The 20277-nt window shown below is 37.5% G+C and overlaps 1 protein-coding gene across 2 annotated transcripts in view; it reads left to right on the top strand.

Moving 5' to 3' along the window:
- Nucleotides 1-7686: 7686 nt before the first annotated feature.
- Nucleotides 7687-20277, top strand: part of VRK1 (VRK serine/threonine kinase 1) — a 35733-nt gene continuing 23142 nt past the window's right edge. Inside the window, exons 1-3 of one of the 2 annotated variants that reach the window (XM_088057630.1) lie at nucleotides 7687-7772; nucleotides 15334-15492; nucleotides 16963-17018. In XM_088057630.1, the coding sequence (XP_087913756.1) occupies nucleotides 15339-15492; nucleotides 16963-17018 (210 nt within the window). In that variant the 5' untranslated portion in view covers nucleotides 7687-7772; nucleotides 15334-15338. Of the gene's footprint in view, nucleotides 7773-8151; nucleotides 8254-15333; nucleotides 15493-16962; nucleotides 17019-20277 lie in introns of those variants that run through there. The other variant, XM_005520148.3, reaches the window with a different exon arrangement.

The following is a 20277-nucleotide window of genomic DNA, read 5'->3' on the forward strand; positions in this document are numbered from 1 at the left end:
CAGGTCTATTTTGGGGCTCTGCAGATAAATTATGTATTAAAAATATGCTCCTATTTTAACGATCATTCTCAAAAGGCTCTTTGAAAATGAAGGAAAAGCAAAGTTTACTTTGGTCAGGGAGACGGGACACAATTCTAAGAAATATTCAAGAATATGTTATATAAAATTCATGAAGCTGGAATATTTACTCTTTTACCCATCAATTTTGACCCAGCTAAGTTACTTTCATCAGGAGAGATGGAATGCTTTATACTTATAGCCTTTCTAGCAGTCAATATAGTATTGACTGTATTGCAGCCAATGCAGTCAGTGTGGTGATGAGATACTGTAGTTTTCACAAGCTTTCATTAGGTTTGCTGTGAAATGCCATGCTCTCATATTAGTCATCCTCTCTGCTTTATATCTCAGAAGATGCATTTCAAACTGTTTTTAAAGTACATTATTATTCAGCTGTTCACCAAAATAGACCAATATACATTATAATATGTTTACGAGGTGGCAGTCTTACAATTCAACAATTTAAAGCTTACATTCCATCTGACATAGCTACAAAATTGTTTCAAATGGCTGTGCTTACTTTTTGGAGCAAGTAGTTCTAAATGAAAAGGTTGATGGCTTCAATTTGATTATTAGCAAGTAAAAGAACACTGATAGAAATATTGCAGTCAGTATGTCGATATTCCAGGGAGAATGAAAAATGTTTAGTGGACAGTTTAGAATACTGTCACAGTATACAGTGTCATAAAAAATGCTGAACTTGCTTCTTTATTTATATCACTGATGTAGGTTTAATAGCATTTGCATATCTTCAAAGCCACGTCATAACTGAAAAAATTAGCTGTTTCAACAATAGATGGTAAACACTTTCCCCCTAGTGTGCTTCAACCAAATATGAGCTATAGGCAGCTAGAGAGGGACAAAGCTTAGCATCTCCTGCCAAAAAGCAGCCAGTCTGCAGGGAATGCGGAACTCCTCACCTCCCCCATGAGATATGCAAGGTCATCTTTCTTATGTGTGGATGGAGTCAGGTTCAAGTATGTGAAGTGAAAAGAGGTGGAGGAATGGAAGGAAAAGGCAGAAATTTAACCTACTGTCCCAATAACAAATTGTAAAACAGAGAGCCCATCAGATTCTACACAATTTTTCTCTGCCCTGGTAATTTCACTGTGGCAGAGGACAAAACTGATTATCATGTTTTCCTAGTTGCTACTACTATATTAATTAATTCAATGCTTTCAGCAGATGTCTGCATGAAAATACAGCAACTCAACTTGAAAAAACAGATCTTAAAAACAGAGGTCTTAGGAGGTGAGATAATACTCAAGTAAAACAGTAGTTCTCTGAATAACAGGGCCAGTGCCTGTGATATGGAAAATAAGCAAATGAGACCCCGAGGACAGAAAGAAGATGGAGAGAAGGAGCAGAATTACAGTGTGTCTCCTGAAGTCGAGGTTGGAAAAGTGCTGAGATTGTGTGTGATACTACATGTGTGTTTCTGCGGCTTCTTAAAAGACTTGCATAACTCTTCAGTGAAAAATGTGTTTGCAATTTTCCCCACCTACCGTTGGAAAGAAAGTAATTATTAATTTATTATCAGGCAAGAAGCTGTCCTAAGTTATCTAAGCACATTTGCATCAAGTTATTCTAGTGGAATGCCTGTCTATAAATATCCAAACTAGTGGCCTTTAAAGCAAAGAGCACTGGTCACACAGAAGATCCCAGCACTACTGGTACTGTGCTCTGAAAAGGCAACACTGTCTGTGGGACTGTAAACATCCACCATCCTCACCTGCCTCTGTGTAGCCAGAGGATGCTTTCCTGTCTCACTTCCATTCATCCTGAGCCTGTGCTGCTGCCAGCACGTGCGACAGCCATTGCCAATTGTGACAGTTGTTTTTGTGAAGGGGGACATCTGTCTACATAAAATCAGGCTGGGGTCTGCAACTCATTCACAGAGGACATGAAAGAGTCATCAGATGGTAAAAATTACCTTCTTGGTTAAAACACAAACTGCTGTCCCAAAAGTGAGAGAGATCTATCTGACTAATGCTCACCTGAGCCAGGCTGAAGTTTGTAACATATGCGTTTGGGGGAACCCTTGTAATTGCTGACAGATGGATCTCCATCTAAAGAGCCTTCCACCTCCACTTGCATCTCTCATGTTTTGAAATGTTAACAACAAAAATTACCTTCTCCACCCTACATCAAAAAACAGGAACATGAAATTCTTGAAAAAGCTATCAATATATACTATAGTTGTCTTATCAATGAGCTGTTTACAAATGCCAATGAAACTCCCCACTGGCTTTGTGGCATTTCATAGATGGCTTTGCCTCACAGGAATATCAACATCCGCCCAAGTCTCTCCTTGGCATCTGCTTTCTCCTCTGGTTCTCTAAATCTTTTGCTGTAAGCCTAAAAGCAAGAAAGCTCTCCATACAGTTGATTCCAATTAAGAAAATTAAAGCTATATATTTTTAAACAAAAATAAAAATGACACAGACAACATTTAAACATTTAAACATTTAAATCTTAAAGCACAAGCACTGTGAATGAGCAGGCAGTAATATTAACTCTTTAAAATCTACCTTATGCAACACATTTTCAGGGAAAATGCATTAACAGTTTAGTGTTTCCTTAATTTTTGCACAGAAGCATATTTTTTTTTTGTCAGATCACATTTTGTAACACAACATCAATCTTGCCATACCCATATTCTAGACGGGCTGTAGGGATTCTGCTGTAATTATGTCAAAAAATGAAATATTTCAAAATCTGATTGACAGCTTGATTACAATAACGCATGTGACTAAATTCAGGGTGTGCTGGTGTAATGAAGGAGGGAATGCCAGTGGTAATTAACTGTATTTTTGTTAAATTTTGTTGAGCATTTCTTGTTCTTGGGTTGTAGTACATTGAAACCAATGAGACACCTAGTGGTAGCATTTTTTTAGAGTTTCTTAGTGCCATTAGACATTGGGGAAAACCAGCTCTTATGCAAATCATGTATTTTGTTACATGCCATGTAAATTTTATGTAGATTAGCATGTTCGTGAACACCAACACTATGTAGTACAGTGGCATGACAGGAAGGATTCCATGCAATGCTCAAGTATAGAATAGCAGCTCTGTAAGTACTTTTTCTTCTCCAGACAGCTGCTTCTGTATAGTCAAGCTTGCCAGAAGACAGACAAGTATGAATTATAATGAATTGCAGTGGTTTATTTTTAATTTTCATTGTATTACATCTCCTTCCAAGGAAACAGTCAATGACTTCTTCCCCTTTTAGTTCCTCAAAGAAAGTTTGTATGAGACAATTAATTCACCAGAAAAACTATTTATATGAATATGGATTAACTTTTGATATTAAAAAAGGATGAAATGTGCTAATTTTCATTAGCTTTTTGTTTTTTCTTTTTCTCTGAACATGCTCCTCAGACAAAAATTGCTGTCTCCAGTCTTATAAAAGATCTTAGGTGTTTTAGCATGTACTTTAGAAGCAAAAATATTACCTAAATGATAAATTCTTAATGGTCTCTCTCATGAAACTGATGGATAAATGCAGAGATAAGAAATTATTATTTCCTAGATTTAAATAATTCAAGGTGCCACACAATATAATTGACTCAAAACTGTGTTCCTTCATGGTTCTGCTGATATCTGCTAACCTTGATATTTTGCCTGTACATCTCTTCCACAAGTTTTACTGTCCTTTCAAATGTGTCCCTTACAACTGCAAAATCCATTCTAGGCCAATATTCTTCCCTCGACCCAGATTTTATTCCCTTTTAACAGTGTATAACCACTGACATGTCAGAAACCAGGTTACCTATATTTGTTCTATTTTGGGGAGTAAGGAGACAGGGTAGAACAACTAACAAGGCTTTTGAATTTATTTGGTATTTACTGACTGTAATATCTTTGAACACGTGCTGTGTTTTCCTCTGTATCTGGGTAACATTCAATAAACCTTGCTTCTTGGCAAGGTATAGATGGCAAAAATACACAAATAAGATTCAATCTAATAGAATAAAGTGAAAGATAAAAAATATATAAAGCTGGCATACTCATTTATTTTCTCTGGAAAGAATGGAATAGATTGCTAGAGGAAGTAACAAGTATGTGGTGATTCTTCATTTTTTCCAACATGCAAATACATTTTCAAAGTGTGCAGAAAGATGCTATTTTTCCTATTTTCAAGCAAAAGAGTTAATACTGCATTGTTTAAAAACCCACTGTAGAAAACATACGACAGCTTGGTGACCTTGGAAGTGATAGTGATGTCTTTAAGCAGTGGGAAATATGGAACTGTAGATAGGGAGTACAAGGCACAGAGCTCTCCCTGTTTGCATCAAAAGAGGGTTTTAAAAAATATACCCTCATTCTTTCATGCATTTTGCTAGAGCCTTAAGAAATCACTATTTGATCAGTAAGTCCACAGCTAAGTATAAGCTCACCTCATTCAAGAGATCTATATCCTCTGAGCTACAAAGAGTAGAAAATAAGGTTATAGAATTCTGGTTTCTTACTTAAATAGCATATAGTGACAACACTACTATTTAGCAGAGAAGTGTTTGGAGGTATGCTAATGACCACAAGAAAATTTCAAACCTCCATAATGTGCTTTAATCACCAGCTGGAGATCAAAAGCCACCATGTGATTTTATACAGCATGGGCAGCTTCCAGAACTGCCTTACATGGAAAGAGATCAATGGTAAAATTGGTAGATACAGCAAAGCTTTGCAATAAAAGCGTTTTATGTATCTTGTTCAAAGTATTTAAGTGCCTTTTAGATCACTGATTGAACCATAGACATTATAAAGTGGAACCTTTTAATACCAAAATAAATTTGCAGAGTAAAATTCCATTACAGGAAAAAGCATTGCACTGCAACAGGACAGATAATAATTCTTTCACATGTAATGGGATATATGAAATGTTTGATGATAAACAGAAGTTCTTTGCATCGTTACAGTTGGATCCTATGCACTGCTGTTTGTGTGCATGTGAATAAATCTACGGTGTAGGATATACACTGTATTGTCCCCAGATAAAATGCATTTGTACCTATAAATATCACTCTTACTGGGATGAGGGGACACACTTCACAGTCGAGACAATTCAGTCATTTAAGTAGAGAAAAACTGCCCATGCATATGAGTTTGGACCTTGACCAAAGAAAACATAGAAATGCTTTAGAAACTCATGAAAGTCCTTTAATTTGGATTAATTTAATGCACTTCAAACAAGCTCTAATCTTAGAAGCTTCAACTTATTTATAATTATTTCCTTTAACAGCTTCAAATCATGTGTCTGTTAGCATCACAAAACTGCCAGAAAAAAGTGAAACTTCCAATGGATCTCATTGTGTAGCTTTTCTTCCACTGCGTTTTCATCAATTTTTCTAATATTTCATCCCCTTTCTGTTAAATTATTGGGTATGCTGTAGAGACTGGATCTCTTCTACCCCATATTCCTTTCATCTCTTTAACAAATTAACTACTTGGGGAATGAATACAGATGATATTTTTAAAGAGCTGCAAGATTTAAAAAGATTTTTCCTGTCTCAGCACCTTAATTTTGACTTTAAAATGTTTTGAAAAGTACAATTAATAATGTCTTTTAAATTCATAATACAGAATTAAGAGTCAAGTAAACCAGGTCTTACTTTGAGATTTGTTACAAATTTCCTTTATTACTTCAAGCTAAGCAAACTTTACTCAGCATCTTTGTGTCTAATTCTTCATTTTTAAGAAGGGGTAAATATTTATTTGCTCAAGTGATTCTTTATTAAGTTCTTTAGGAAGTTGACCCTAACAAAAACCAATACTGTACCTTCCTTTGGTGAGGAAAAGTTAGATGATCCCCTTTTCTCATGGGGAACATTTTAGACAGATGTGTAGTAACTGCACTGATTAAAAAAATAGTCTCATCAAATGTATTAAGTATTCAAAATAATAGTTTCTTATTCACTGCATCACATGAAGGAATTAATAAACAAAAAATTTAAATACCTTCCCAAAAATACAAAAATTAGTCTAACTTGTAAAGACACCTGGAAAGATTGGCAAAACCAGTTTTATCCCTATCTACCTTTTAACAGCACACAGATGTACTGGTCTCCTAAAATACACACAAGCTCTGAGGTTACTGGGTAGATCACTTTAAATTCTCTTGAAACGTTTATTAATGGACAAACAAGACTACTCTGGAGTGCCATTCTGATATTTTCAGACCATAGTGAATACTCTTTTAAAGTATAATAAAAGCACATTAGATGCTCTGAGAAAAATAGTGTGAAATGTGAATGGGAGGACAAAAAGTAAGTTTGCAGTAAACACATTTTTTCCTTAGTGTCAGTATATTCCCATTGCAGGATAACAAGTGGATAATTTTATATATATATATATATATGTGGATAATTATATATATATGCATATATAAACAAGTATAACTCCTTGCACACCAGAGTAGGCGTAAAGTGGGTGCATGGCAACAGAAGGTACTGAATCAAAAGCTTGCTCCTTGGAAAGTGATTATACCACTGTTCTTTTACAAACTGTGTATGGACTCTAACCACAAGGTTCTTAGCAAAACCTTTTGTGGTCTAACCATTCATGAGGTCTGCAATTTGAACAAATAATGTGATGATTTTTTGGTACAATAACCTTAATCTCTACTCCCATCTGTAGTTCTCAACCTCTAGTTAGGACAGCTGATTGTATTCCATGTGTACTCTTTTATCAAGGATCTGTAGTGGCACAGTGTCTCCACTCATTTTGGAATTGTCTGCTAATGTTTTTTATTATTTTTTGTGGTTTTAGTTCATTGTTTGTAGTATGACATGGTGTTTGAGCAATGTATATGCATTTTTCTTCTCATTTTGCAAAGTAGAAAAATAAAGAAGATTGCAGAGAACAGATCCTGGAATTATAAGACATCCTATAATTTTTGGAAGAATGGAAATTTGAAGAACATAATTTACTTTACAACTTGACTACTATATTCTATTAAAATTAAAATGTGATGCATAAGTAGAATTAGAATATTTATTAAGTTTCTCACTTAATTTTCTCCATCAGCATCTTAAAATGGTTTCATGATCCCAGTAATGCAATACTAAAGAAGATGGTACAGCAAGTGAAATGCTATCATGTCTGGTAGTGTTTTTCACTTAGTTCAAACAAATTCTTGGTCTTTCCGAACATTCAGAACCGTTCATATTCTTGTACATCTCCAGTAGTACCTAGTATTTAAGAAATACATTTCTATCATTCTTAATGTAGCCCAGGTGGTGAAGGAGATCTGTGTAAGTACTGTCATGATGAACATACTACAGAATGATAGTTCTTTGTTTGAAACTATTTAGTACCTCTAAAACTGCACCATATGAAGATAGCAACCATGAAATCATAATGCCTGTTAAAATGGTTTGAAACACCCAGTAAATTAACAAAATAAAATAATTGTCCTTTTATTTTCCTGCCTCATCCCCTAAATTCCCTGGTTTTCCATGTCTTTCATCTTCTGCACCTCTCTCTTCACAGCTTGGCAGAATCAAGTGCGGATGTGTAAACATTTGCACCTGACAATGAAAGGAGGAGGAATTACTGTCCCTGGAGGTGTTTAAGGAAAGGCTGGACACGGCATTTAATGTCCTGGTCTAGTTCACCTGGTGGTGTTTGGTCACAGGCTGGATTTGATGATCTTTTCTAACCTAATGGATTCTGTGGTATCAGCTCGACAAAGGCCTTCCCAAACTTACTACAGCGTAAGAAACCAAGTTTTCTTGTAACTCTCAAATTTTTTCACTGAAAAGAGCTGTGAAGCACTAGAACAGGCTACTCAGGGCAGTGGTGGAGTCATCACCCTTGGAAATGTTCCACAAATGTGTGGATGTGGCACTTGGCCATGATTTTGCGGTGAACGTGGGTCTTAAAAGTCTTCTCCAACCCAATCGATTCTACGACTGTAAAAGACGTCACCTCTTGCCCCATCTCTGGCCGCGGTGCCTGTTGGGTCGTGTAGTCCGTGTTGGACTCTCCTGCGGCCATTTTCTGAGACTACAGACTACAAGTCCCAGCAGGCACCACGACCGGGGGGACGGAGAAGGAGGGCCGCACTCGGCGGACCAATGGTTGCGGGCGATACTGGGAGGTGGCGCCGGGGCGGGCGGGCCGCCTGGGGCCGCGGGCAGTGCGGGAATTTCGGACCGGGAGGAAGGAGCGGCGCGCCGCCCGCTCGCACAGGAGGTACTTGGAGCCAGCGGCTGCCTCTGGGGTGCAGTCGTTTGATTTTTTTTGTTTTTTAGGAGGCGAGTTTTGGGGCACTGTTTCTCATCCGCTTCGCCGTGCCGGGCGTCTCCGGCCCTTCTGGCGGATTGCGGGCGGTTTTCCCCGCTTCCCTCGCGGAGGAGGCCGGTGGTACCGCCGGGGCCTGCCCGAGCCTTGTTCCTCCCCAAGAGCAGGGAAGGCGCCTTTCCTTCCCTCTCCCGGCCCAACCTGAGGCGCCGGAGGCATCTCCCTGGGCTGTCAGGGAGGGAGAGAACGGGGGCAGGTGGTCCAGAGCTCCCTCAGCTTCACCCTAGAGGTCTGGGAGCCTACCTTCCTCGCCCTCCCGGCCTGTGGGCTCTAAAGCTGCCTAAGTTGTTTTCGTCCCTGTGTTTTTCCCTTTGGCTAAGCTCTCTGCCATTTAGAGGTTCGTCACATTCAGGATTGTCTCGGTGTGGCATCACCTTGGTTTGGAGGCGTTCCTGAGTTTTGCTTTAAAGTAAAGTTTTGGTTTTTAAAATACAAGCCTACAAATCACAAAAATCTGTGATTTTTGGATCAGGAAAGGCTGAAAAAATTGGGCTAAGATGCTTTCTGTCATTGGTTGTTACTCTTCACTTCCTGTTTCTTGCTATTTGACTTCCTTAAGAGTTCAGCAGTTGCAGACAGTGTGAACACTCTTGTTCTCTTTGGTTTTCAATTTGTGCTTAAGCACTCTAAGAAGTATAGGCTTTTATTAATTTTTTTAAATTTTATTTAATTTAATTTATAGGCCCTATTTATGGCTAAGGAAAATACAAAAGTTGTTGTGAAGCTTCCTGTAACTATTTCTGTGTCAAAGGGCTTTCATTTGTAGGAATAAGCTGTCCACGAAATTCCTGGGGATAATCCCCAAGTGAAGTAGGATTCCTGATGAACTTCAAAACTGATGATTTTTATACAGTGTGCTAAATTATCAGAAAAGCTTTAAGTGTCTCCCTCACATGTATTAGGTATTTGCAGTTGGTACAGAGGTGAGGTGATTTGGGTTGATGTGATTTGGTACCTTACAATGCTCACAGTTTTTTATTGAAATAACTGAATGATTAAGATTTTCAGGAGAACCTTAAATAACATTAAAAGAAACTTCAAAAAGGTAATATATTCTTGAGAAAGCAGTTTAAAATTAGTAACACACTAATTCCTCTTGTAATGGCTGTTTCCTACCCCTGAACTTTGAAATATTGAGTCATCTTGGTTTGTTTAGCAAAAAAGGAAAAAAGGCATTTCCTTAGTCCACTGTGGTGCTGTTGTGATTACATATTTCTTAGGAGTTGTGGTCCACCAATGGCATTTGTTCATTTTGTCTAAAAAAGGAATTTGTTTTTTATTTCTTGGGAGAGAACCTTAGTAAGTGCTGTTAGCTGTCCGGTATCTTAATCAGGAACTTAGATTGGAGAGGTTTTCACAGACAATGATCAACCAGTCCAATTTATGTCTGATTTATGCAAGAAAGTCTTTGTTCACCACCTACCTCACTTGTGACAAGTCACTGACAATCAGGTTTTTTTTGTGTGGTCCCTCCCATGAAACAACTCTACAGTTTTCAGAAGTCTTTAAGTGTCATGTTCTTTCTTCCCCATTCCTTCAGCAAAAATTTTGTTTTGTTTTCTCCTCTTAATTTTTTTTTTTTCAGGCAGATGTGGATTTCTTGCTTTGACTAATGAACAGTTTTAATTATATATAGATTTCACGTCTTGCTGGAATTACCTGCTCAGCTAGGAGCACAGGTCGCCAGCATGCCTTCTCTGGGTTGACAATGAAAATATGTCCTACTAAGATAAACAACTGTAAAAATTACAATTTCCAGAGAATAAAAGAGGAAGATCAGGAAGCAACCAGTTCAGCTTGACACACAGCAGAAATTCCTGAAAAATAAATTTGTTTTGTATTCATTTCAGGGTTTTGTTGATAATGAATGGCAACAAGAATTGAGAAGTGGCTATTCATATTTATTCCAAGAGTTCAAGTATTGCTTAAGTAGCAACGATAGCTGACAACATTTGTAAAGATAACACCACTGATATGCAGACAATTTTGCATCAATAGTGCTATCTCAAGTGCAGTGTATTGTGTTTCTTCCAAGATGTTTTATTAGGTAGAAGCCTTTGTAGTACTAAGAGGCTTCTGGAGAGAGTTTAGACAAATAGACTTCTGTTATTCATACTTCTTGGTAGGAAAATCTTTGTTTTGAGCACATTGTAGTGACATAAAATGCTGCTGTTTACAGTCATGCACCTTGAAAATTGTTCTTATCGGGCACCTTAGCTAAGTAGGGTGAGGTCTGACACTTGAATGATAGTACGGTACTTGACATCCATGGGACTGTTTCCAAGGACTTTAGCATGATTGCAGGAACTAATGAATTAAACTTCACAATACCTGTGGATAGAAAATATTTCCTTTTGTTGATGGGAAAAAGTATTGAGAGGAAAGTTTAAGCTTTTTTTTCTTTTTGGAAGGATGGTGGTGGTGAATTTTTGAAGGTGATTTTAGGGAGAAGTAGTTTTATTCCAGTTGTGCAATGTACAGTAGACAGCTCTATGTCGTATTTGTTGTTGCTTAAGTTTCCTGACAAGCCACTTGTATTTACTGTATTATGAGTTGAAAAGCACATAGAATGATAGAATTTGCACTAAATTTTGTCGTTTTAAAATTTTTTTATCGTGGTTTTTTTTTTCTAGTTCTGTATTTTCATGTAGAAAATTTCTGCTGTGTCCAGGTGTCTTTGGTTTCAATCAACAGAATATATTTGAATGGATTTATCCAAATAAATGTGCAAGCATGTGCAGCCATTGCTTAAATATTTCCTTGGGTAACAGCTTTTTTGTAAGAGAGTGAGTGCTCAGTATTGTGCATGCTGCCCATTGCAAGCGATCAGTGTTTGGCACCTATGGCCTACTGATAGTTTGACCAACTTGTAAGTAGGCACAGTGCCATGTTAACAGATGGGTATGAATACAGACAGCCAAGAAACCATGTATGTGTATCTAGTGTATTTGTTAAGGGCAGGGTTCCCAGCTGGGGACGTTCAAACTTATGTCCATTTCGAATTTTTGCTTTTATGGATAAAGGGAAGTTGTCATTAACAATTTTTTTAAAAAAATAAATACCTTCAGGCATACAATTATTGACCATGTTAAGCAAAATAAGCGGGGGTGTGGAAGAAGAGGGAAGCACCAGCTCTTCCTTTGATACTCTTGAGGAGCTATTTTAAGTGAATTTAATTCCTTTTTGAGCAAGGCTGCTATCAAGAGTCTCACTGTGAATGCCAAAGATGTGGAGTATATCGATAGGTTTGTTTCACAGGCTTGCTAGCCTTATTGTAAGAGAGGCTACAAATTTTTCTTTTATAGGCAGCAATCTATCCAGCACTCAAGCACCTAAGTGCGTCTGTCCAGGTCTTTCCCAAATTATTTGTAATAACTCAGAAATCAAGGGGGTGCAGTCCTTCAAGTCCTCTGCATGGCTCTTATATCGACAATAAGTTGTTTCTTAGCTTGAGGGCAAATATGCTCATTTTGGATACATTTTGGTATCCTTTAGGTGATGGTGTGTGTGATCTTGTCCCACATCTGAGTCACTGGGCAATGCTGCTGATTTTTGCACTTTCTTGCCTTATCTGAGTCAGCTTTAGGGCTCCAGACTTGGGTTTATTCCATTAGCACTTCTAATAATTTCAGTCTGCCCTTTGTTTTAATCCATTTCCTGACTTGGATGTCCTGTGAAGCTGCTTAAAGGTCTGCAGTGATCTTTCTGGCCTGCTCTTTTAAGTGATATCAACATGTAGCCTTTTCTACCACTCTGTTCCTTCTGACACTTTGACACCATTGCTTTCTCATTGGTATGGTCTTATCTGAGCTGGCTGGAATTGTCTTTGGTGCTTGAAAGTCTCATTTTTCTCCTGCAGAAAATCTGGAGGAACGATCTTTCTCCAAGACAGTAAACTATGTATCACCTTGAAGATTAAAAAAAAAAAGAGAAAGGGATGTAGAGGGGAGTTTCTTGAAGACACTGTGGATAATGATGTGGATAAAGCTAGTCTTAAAATTTATGTGTAAGATGTGTCTTGATAATAGGGAAGAATGTTACTGTATAGAAGTGGAAATATGGAAAAGTAATGCAGAATTAAAACATCGTGTTTTATGATAATGAGGAAGCTTGTGTGGTGTAAGTATTAATAAATACCAGTATCTTCCTGTGATGTGTTTTATAAAAGTGTTTTGTTGAAGTTACTCATTTAGATATAAGTAATATGTTGAGCAAGTATTCAGATGTGGTTCCATGACACAAAGATACTTCTCAAGTTAACAAGGACCCTAAAGGAAAAAGAACTTTGGCCTGGAATGGTACACTTTCTTTTCTGTATTTATGTATGTATTGAGTGACTGTGGTGTTAGGAGACTGCTTGCTGCCAGAGTCTATTACTCTCTGATTAAGTTCTTTTAGATGTTCCATGTATAAAGGATGTAATATTTAATATCAAATTTATTTCTTTGAAGGTAGCTGATGCTATGTAAGGTTTCTGATTTAGGAAAGTGATATAAAATATGCTGAAAACAATACAAATGTAAGTTACACTTGGCAAAATACAGCAATTGCAATGCACAGATCAGTCATGGTACTGATGTGATTCTCATTACTGGTCTCTGTAGTATGTTCACTGTCATGATGCTGGTGTCCCCAGCCACTGAGAAGGAATATCTGGATTGCAACCAACCCAAGCCCATTGTTCTCTTCAAAGTTATTTTGCTAGTTATTTAGTTTTTGCATGCTTGTGTTTGACTCAGCCTCCTATTCACTACCTCCAAGCTGGCCTGGCTAATTTGGGGAGACGCTTACATCTCCATTTGATCCAGTTAGCAGTTCTGAGCTCCACTCAACTGTCATTTAGCTGTTTTCCTAAAACAAAGGCTGCCCACTGGCACCCTTTGTGTTGAGCTCCTGTGAGTTCCTTTGCATTATTGCCAGAGCTCCTTGGGCACATCACCATTCTCCATCTCCAGGAGTCTTTTATCCACTGTTGGGCTTTATTCTGTCACATTCCACTTCGAGGGGTCTGGTCAATCACAGCTATATGCTTGAGCATTCATGGACAGAACAACATTTTCAGGCAACTTAACAATTATTCTTGCCTTTAGTAAGTAGACAAGTGGCTTCTCTCTTTGGATGCTGGTTGGGTGACAGGCATCAATTGAGGCAGCTGCAGCTACCCAGTGAGAAAAGTTTTGTAGGAGGGGGAGTGCTTTTGGAACAGTTGTCAGAGTTATGCAATTTTCTCTTTGTGAAATTAAAAGAAAGCCTAGAGGAACATTAGAAATGAAAGAGGAAAACTGATGCTAAACAACTGAGTTTGGCTTAGGGTTATTGTATTGAGTAGCTAGGAAAAAGTTATTTTGCTATCCAGAAACTTCCCCAGTTGTCTATTAATATTGCTTCCTGCTTCCAGCAAAATAATAAAATCCCACCAGTGAGAATGGTATCTTTTAAAAAATAAATGTGACTTGTTTATGACATTTATCTTCATGAGGGAGAGGGAAAGATCAGTTTTTTTGTAAAACAGTTTATGAAGGCCTTTCATGTAAAGAGACCTAGTGCACTCCTTGCTGTGTCATGGCTGCATATTCAGTAATTTCTTGTAGTGTAGCGAAGTCTGACTCTACTAAAACCTCAAAAGATTTACTTGGTCAAAAAGGAGGCCTTCTTCCAAGAGAGACTTGGAAGGTGGATGAGAAGCTGTACATGAGTCATCAAGCAGCTCAGAAAACCAGTTGTGTCCTGGGTTGCATCCAAAGCGGCGTGGGCAGCAGGGCAAGGGAGGAGATGGTGCCTGTCTGCTCTGCTCTGGTGAGATCCACTTGGAGCACTGCATCCAGCTCTGGGGCTCAGCACAGGAAGGATAGGGACCTGTTGGAGTGAGTCCGCAGGAGGAACACAAAGATGGTTAGTGGGATTGAACACCTCTGTTATGAGAAGCTGAGAGAGTTGGGATTATTCACCCAGAGAAGAGAAGTCTCCATGAAGACGTTTTTGCAGTCTTTCAGTACTTGCAAGGGGGCCTGTAAGAAAGATGGGGACAAACTTTGTAGCAGGGCTTGTTGTGATGGGTCAAGGGGTAATTGTTCTCAGCTGAAAAAGGGTAGGTTTAGAATATACGAAAGTTAGACATTTTTACAATGAGGCTGGTGAAACAGTAGAACAGTTGCCCAGGGAGGTGGTGGGTGCCCCATATATGGAAACTGTGTTCAGATTGGAGGAGGCTCTGAGGAACTTGGTCTTGATTGAACGTGCCCCTGCTCATTGCAGGACTAGATGACATTTAAAATATCCTTTGCAATTCACACCATTCTATGATTCTATTCTGCAGAAAGAGTCATATTCCAGTGGGCTGTTATGTTATTTCTGGGAATGTTGCTTATCTAAAACCTGTGGTTGTGAGAAGGCAAGAGTAATACTTTCACACTTGAGATCTCAAAGTAGGTAGTTATATACTAGTTTTTTTGATGTCCTACTCAATGCTGCCCTGTAAACAATAACCAGACTTGCATTTTTTTTGCAGGTACATAGTAGAAAAAATAATTGTTAGACTTTTTTTTTTTTACAGCTAAGAGAAATTCCTCATATTATGACTGAAAACTTGCAGTTTTTCAATATGCAAGTTTAACTCTAGGAAAACTGATGAGCTTTATTTCATAAATTTACTTTTTTCTGAGTTTAGACCTGTGATTGGTTGTGATTGAGTGAATGTGATAGATTCCAAGATTTTTTTAGCATCTATTATATGAGGTCTTGTAATAGGTTTCTCTTGTGAAGACTTTTGCTGTCAAATTTTTTTGTGATATCTGGAAAAATTAGTTGTTTCTCACTTTTAATTCATGCCAATGAAACTGCTCACTGCATTTCTTTTCAAGTATCTTTGTAGTAACAAATTATGACTTAAATGACCCATTCTTTTTTGTGTTTCTAACAATAAATTGGATCAACATGTAACATTATTATTATTTTTTACTTCCCTTTCTCTAGGAAAAATGCCAAATAAGAAAACAGCTGCAAAAAGAGCCCCTGCAAAAAGGAAACTTGCTGAAATGTTTGGTCTGGGGGAGGTTCTAGCAGATACATCAAGAAAAGAATGGAAATTAGGTGGCCCTGTAGGGCAGGGAGGCTTTGGACGCCTATATCTTGGTAAGTGTAGCTATCTTTGATAATTCTTTAAAATGGAGAGTAGATGTTTATCCCCATTCAAAACAAGGAAAAGTTGACTCTAAGTCAGAAATGTGGAATGTCTTACGGTGATCTTAGCTTAGGTCATGGTGTTGGAAAAAAATGACAGAAATAGACAAATGGTTGTTTTAAGCACTAGTTTTAGGAGTTTCCAGTGGTAGTTAATTCTTTTTAAAAAACAAAAACTTTATTACTTTATAGCCATGGAAAGGATAGTTTAGTATTTATTTCAATTCAACTTTTGGTCTGGCTGAAAGACTGGATTTTTGTATGAGTGTATTTATTATGATGAATTATAAACTGACGCTATCAATGCATGTTGTCTGGAGGCTACTGGTCAGCCAGTACTTGGACTGGTTTTGACTTTGGTATTGCTTTTGTTTTTTCATTGCCTTGTGAATTTTGGCATGCCATATACTTTTTTTTTGAGGTAACCAATGCTTAAAACAAATCAAAGTGTATGACTTTACAGTTTAAAGCCTCAGTTCAAGTCTTGTTTTGCAATTCGGTTACAAGGAAAACTTCTTAAAGCGAAATAGTGTTCCGTACTTAGTATCTCTTTCACTTGGACAGATGAACAGATAAGAGAGGTCTTGAGACTTTTCTGCTTCATTGCCCCTAGTCTTTTTTCAAACAATTATGAAAAGATGAAAGTTAATATAATCATTATAATATAGTCTTCCTTATCTTGGGGAAAAGGTTGTGTAGGATTCATATTAAGTTGGAAAAAAGGAAAAAAGATCTGTCCTGCTTTTGAAATGAACAGACTGCAGCATAAGTAGGTTAAGGAGAAAAACAGAAAACCAGTGGGTGGCTTTTTGCCAAAGAAGCTTTCAACTTCTTACTCAGCTTCATTCAATGAGCTACTAAATTTACTGGAGTTCCAACTCACTCAAATTCCTCCTTTGTTCAAGCCAAAGCTTGTTCTCTCCTTCTCCATCATTTGCACAAAGCTGTGATCGTGACCCTGTACTTTGTACTTGCCTAACTTGATGTTCTTCATAACTATCTTCTGTCACAAATACCAACAACTTAGTAGCAACAGAAGGTCAATTTTGAATGCATGACATGGCAACATGGAATTTATTTTTCTTCTTTATGTCCACAAATGTGGATGTTTATAATAGTCCTAGAAAGCAAAAGAAACACTATTAAATAAGAAAACGTTACTGGATAAAAAAAAAAGAAAAACAAAGGCCTACATTTAGTAAACTGCCTGTACTCCTCAAACAGAAGGGAGAATGCAAGAATACAATATCTGTATACAGTAGCCTTCATGTATAGTCTCTTACAAAAGGCTAAGGTACAGGTCTCTGTTCTTGTCAGCACTTAGTTACTTTGTTGTATATTTGTCCATCCGACATAACAAGTAAGTGTATGTTGTGTGACATTTTCCTCTCCTACTACTAATAAAAGCTTCCTTTTTAACAGCTGACGTTAATTCTTCAAAGTCGGTTGGCAGTGATGCCCCTTATGTTGCAAAAGTGGTAAGAGAGCATTTGAATCTTTACTTCACAACTTGAAAATATTTGTTCTATAATAGAATGTGTAATTTAAAACATTTTCTTAAAATAGTGCAATTGCAAAATGCTGTTTAAAATAAAAGTGTGGGGATACAGAGTAACGCTGATGAGAATTGGGACCCCTGTGTATGAGGAACATCATAATGGAACATCAGTTGAGTTGAAAAAGATCCATGAAATGGATCAGATTCTGTTTCATTTGCTTCCTATAAACAGCACAGATACCCCCAAATTAATGAAATCTGTCTAGCTTTTGAAGAATTTCTGTGATACAGCAGTGAGTCTCTGAACTGTTGCTCACCACTGGATGTTGATAAACTGACAGATGGCTTGTGACTAGAAACAGCAAAACTTTAATTCCTGAGGTCTCCACAAAGTTCTTTAAATTTTTTTCATAAACTACATATATGTTCTAATTTCTATTGAACTAAAATAACATTGACATAATTTTTAGCCTAATGATGAAAGAGAAGCAAAAACATTGTTGATAGCTCCTTTTTAGCCCATTGTTGCAAATCAGCAAATTCTTTTTATTAATTGAAATTTTCTAATGGTTTTAGTCTTAAAAAAAATAATTATTTACTTGTAAATGGCTGCTTCTCTTCCTAAGGTATAAAGTATTTTCTCTTAAATTTTGCCTGAGTATTTTGTATAGATCTGGTAAGACCTTATAAAGTCTTTGTAAAAAAACAGGGAATATGGGAATAGTCATAGTAGATCCAGACCCTTCATTTTCTTGGTGGTGCTTCTGTTCCTGCAATAAAAGTAAATACCAGAAAACTGTACAAGAACTTCACAGTGTAAAAGATTAGTTTTTCAGCGCAGTTCAGAAATGTACTGTTGTAACTTTATTTATTAAACTATATGATGACACTGAAATACCTTGCTGCAGTAGCCAACCACTTTGTGTATATGTTAGTGCTTTTAACATTTTTTCCTGAAATTAGAGTAAAATACATTTTGGTTAGTATGTGCCTTTAATCTTGGTATTTGCATCAGCTGACTAAAGTGAAATTCTAGAATACTGGTTTTGATACTGTTCAGACACCCCAAGGTACAGTTTGTGATGACCCTCCCTCCGAAATGTCCCTTGCTGAAAAAAGCAGTGCTTGCTAAGCAAGTGTCAGACTGCCACACTTTGAACATCAACCTGCTGCTGCTGCCTTAGGTGTTTGTGGGCAGGAATTCCAGACAGACCAGGAACCCAAACTGCGGGTGTGTGGTGGCAACCTATGGAATTATGTTCAGCCTGTCCTCTTGAGGGTGGGGTGTCCATGGTGCATCGGTTTCAGAGACAGATAACAGCAGTGGCTTGCCTGGGAGAGGCAGTGGCTTCTAATTACTTGTTCCTGCTGAGTTTGGACTGATCAGGAAGCAGAGCACCATTTAACTTTCATGGAACAATCTGGTTTGACTTGCTGGGAAAACCATCAGATATGCCTTACTTTATGCTGTGTGTAATTGCTATCACCCTCTTTTCCCGAGTTTGAAACACATCCATCTTCTCTCCACTTTGGGCTCTTAATTTAAGAGTTGCCCAAACTTTTGAATTGCTCCTATGCTAGATTTGCTTTGTTGCAGCATTTTGGAAATACCTCCATTGCTAATATCCCAGCTGACTACTCACTTTTAATTTGACTTTCATGATTTTATCTTTATGGCAATAAAGAGTAGCCCCAGTCTTTGTGCTAGCCTCACAAATGACCCATAACATATTATGCCTCTACAGTCTGGTATAACATAGCTACAGATAAGAGCCCATTTTCTGGTGCCTGGGTGGATTCTAGATTTTCCATCAGCTGAAGCAAAGTGGTTAACAGCCTTGAACAATTATTAGTGTTTAACAAAATATGCACTTCTATAGTAATGTTCTTCAAATTAAGCTATTAAAGCAGGATGGAAATTGGCTTAGTCTTTGACATATCCTCATAGTATTGATGTCTGAGCAGTATGAAATGAATCATAGCTTTTATTAAAAAAAGAAATGCTTTTTAACATGTGGACCTTTCAGATGTCATTGTTCAGGAGTGGATGCAGGTTTAATTACACTTCATTACATTGCTGACTGAAAAAGATCAGAATTCTTAAAACACTACTTGAACTTCGTTGGGTTTTGCCATGTACTCTATAATCTTTCATTATCTTATCTTTTAGAATAAGACTAATTTCAGTTTTATAGGTCATGTATTTAGAATGACCCTGGGCATAAAGCTGTAGAAATTTGTGTTTGCACTCATTCTGGACTATTATGACAAATATTGGATGCTGTGTAAGCTCTTTTAGCATCATATATGGATTTATTTATGTGTAGGTAGAATTAATGGTTTTGTGGGAAAACACCTTCACAGTCAACATAAAGATCTGGTTTATGGTTAAATCATTTATCCATCCTTCAAGTATGAAAAGATAGCAGATTTTTGTTTCTGAGCAGAGAAAGGTACATATTTTCAGCACTGAGACATAAATTTTTGTGGAATAATTTATTTATGGATAAATACTGTAAGAATTTTTAACACCTACCTCTTTTTTGTGAATTTTAGTAGGAAAACAACATTGTTCAAATCTATATAGATTAAATGAAAACTATATATGAGATTTCATATTCTAATAAGTTAGTGAATTAATAGAAAATGCTACACAACATCAAGTGACTAGGTCAAGTAATGTAAGTAATGCATATTTGAGGTAACTGCAGTAGCAGAATCTATTTAACCTTTCTCATCTGCATATATAGTCTCTGTATTGCTAATTTGTTGTCCATTGTGGATGAATAAACTAACTGTGAGAGTAAATGTGCAGGTACCAAAGTTTGTGTGTGTTGATCATTTGGTCTGTCTTTGGTTTTGTTTTTTTTTTCCTGGTTCCTACTCACGAGGAGAGGCCAGAAAGCTGTCTTGGCTCCATGGTTTATCAGGGCAGTGCTGCTGGAGAAAGTGAGGCGGAGACAGGCAGTAGCTTTGTAATCAAGTGTGCAGGCCTAGGAGTGGTGCCCAGGCTGGGGGTATCTGCTCCCAGCGTGTCCCGTGTTCCAGCCCAGCCCCCGAGCCTGCACATCAGAGCAAGCAAAGCCGGCGGTCAGGGGTGCTTTGAGCTCTGCTTTGTCCAGTGAGGTTGGACAGCAGTGAGTCTTTCTTAGATAGTGTTACACTCTGGCCTGTGGCAATTTACTGGATCACTACATCTGCATTTAAAAGTTAAAATTCAACCCATTTAAGATTGATGT

Source organism: Pseudopodoces humilis, chromosome 7 (assembly GCF_049639895.1).
Source record: "Pseudopodoces humilis isolate 2021_Gansu_Grassland_sample_001 chromosome 7, ASM4963989v1, whole genome shotgun sequence".
Classification (NCBI taxonomy): Eukaryota; Metazoa; Chordata; class Aves; order Passeriformes; family Paridae; genus Pseudopodoces; species Pseudopodoces humilis.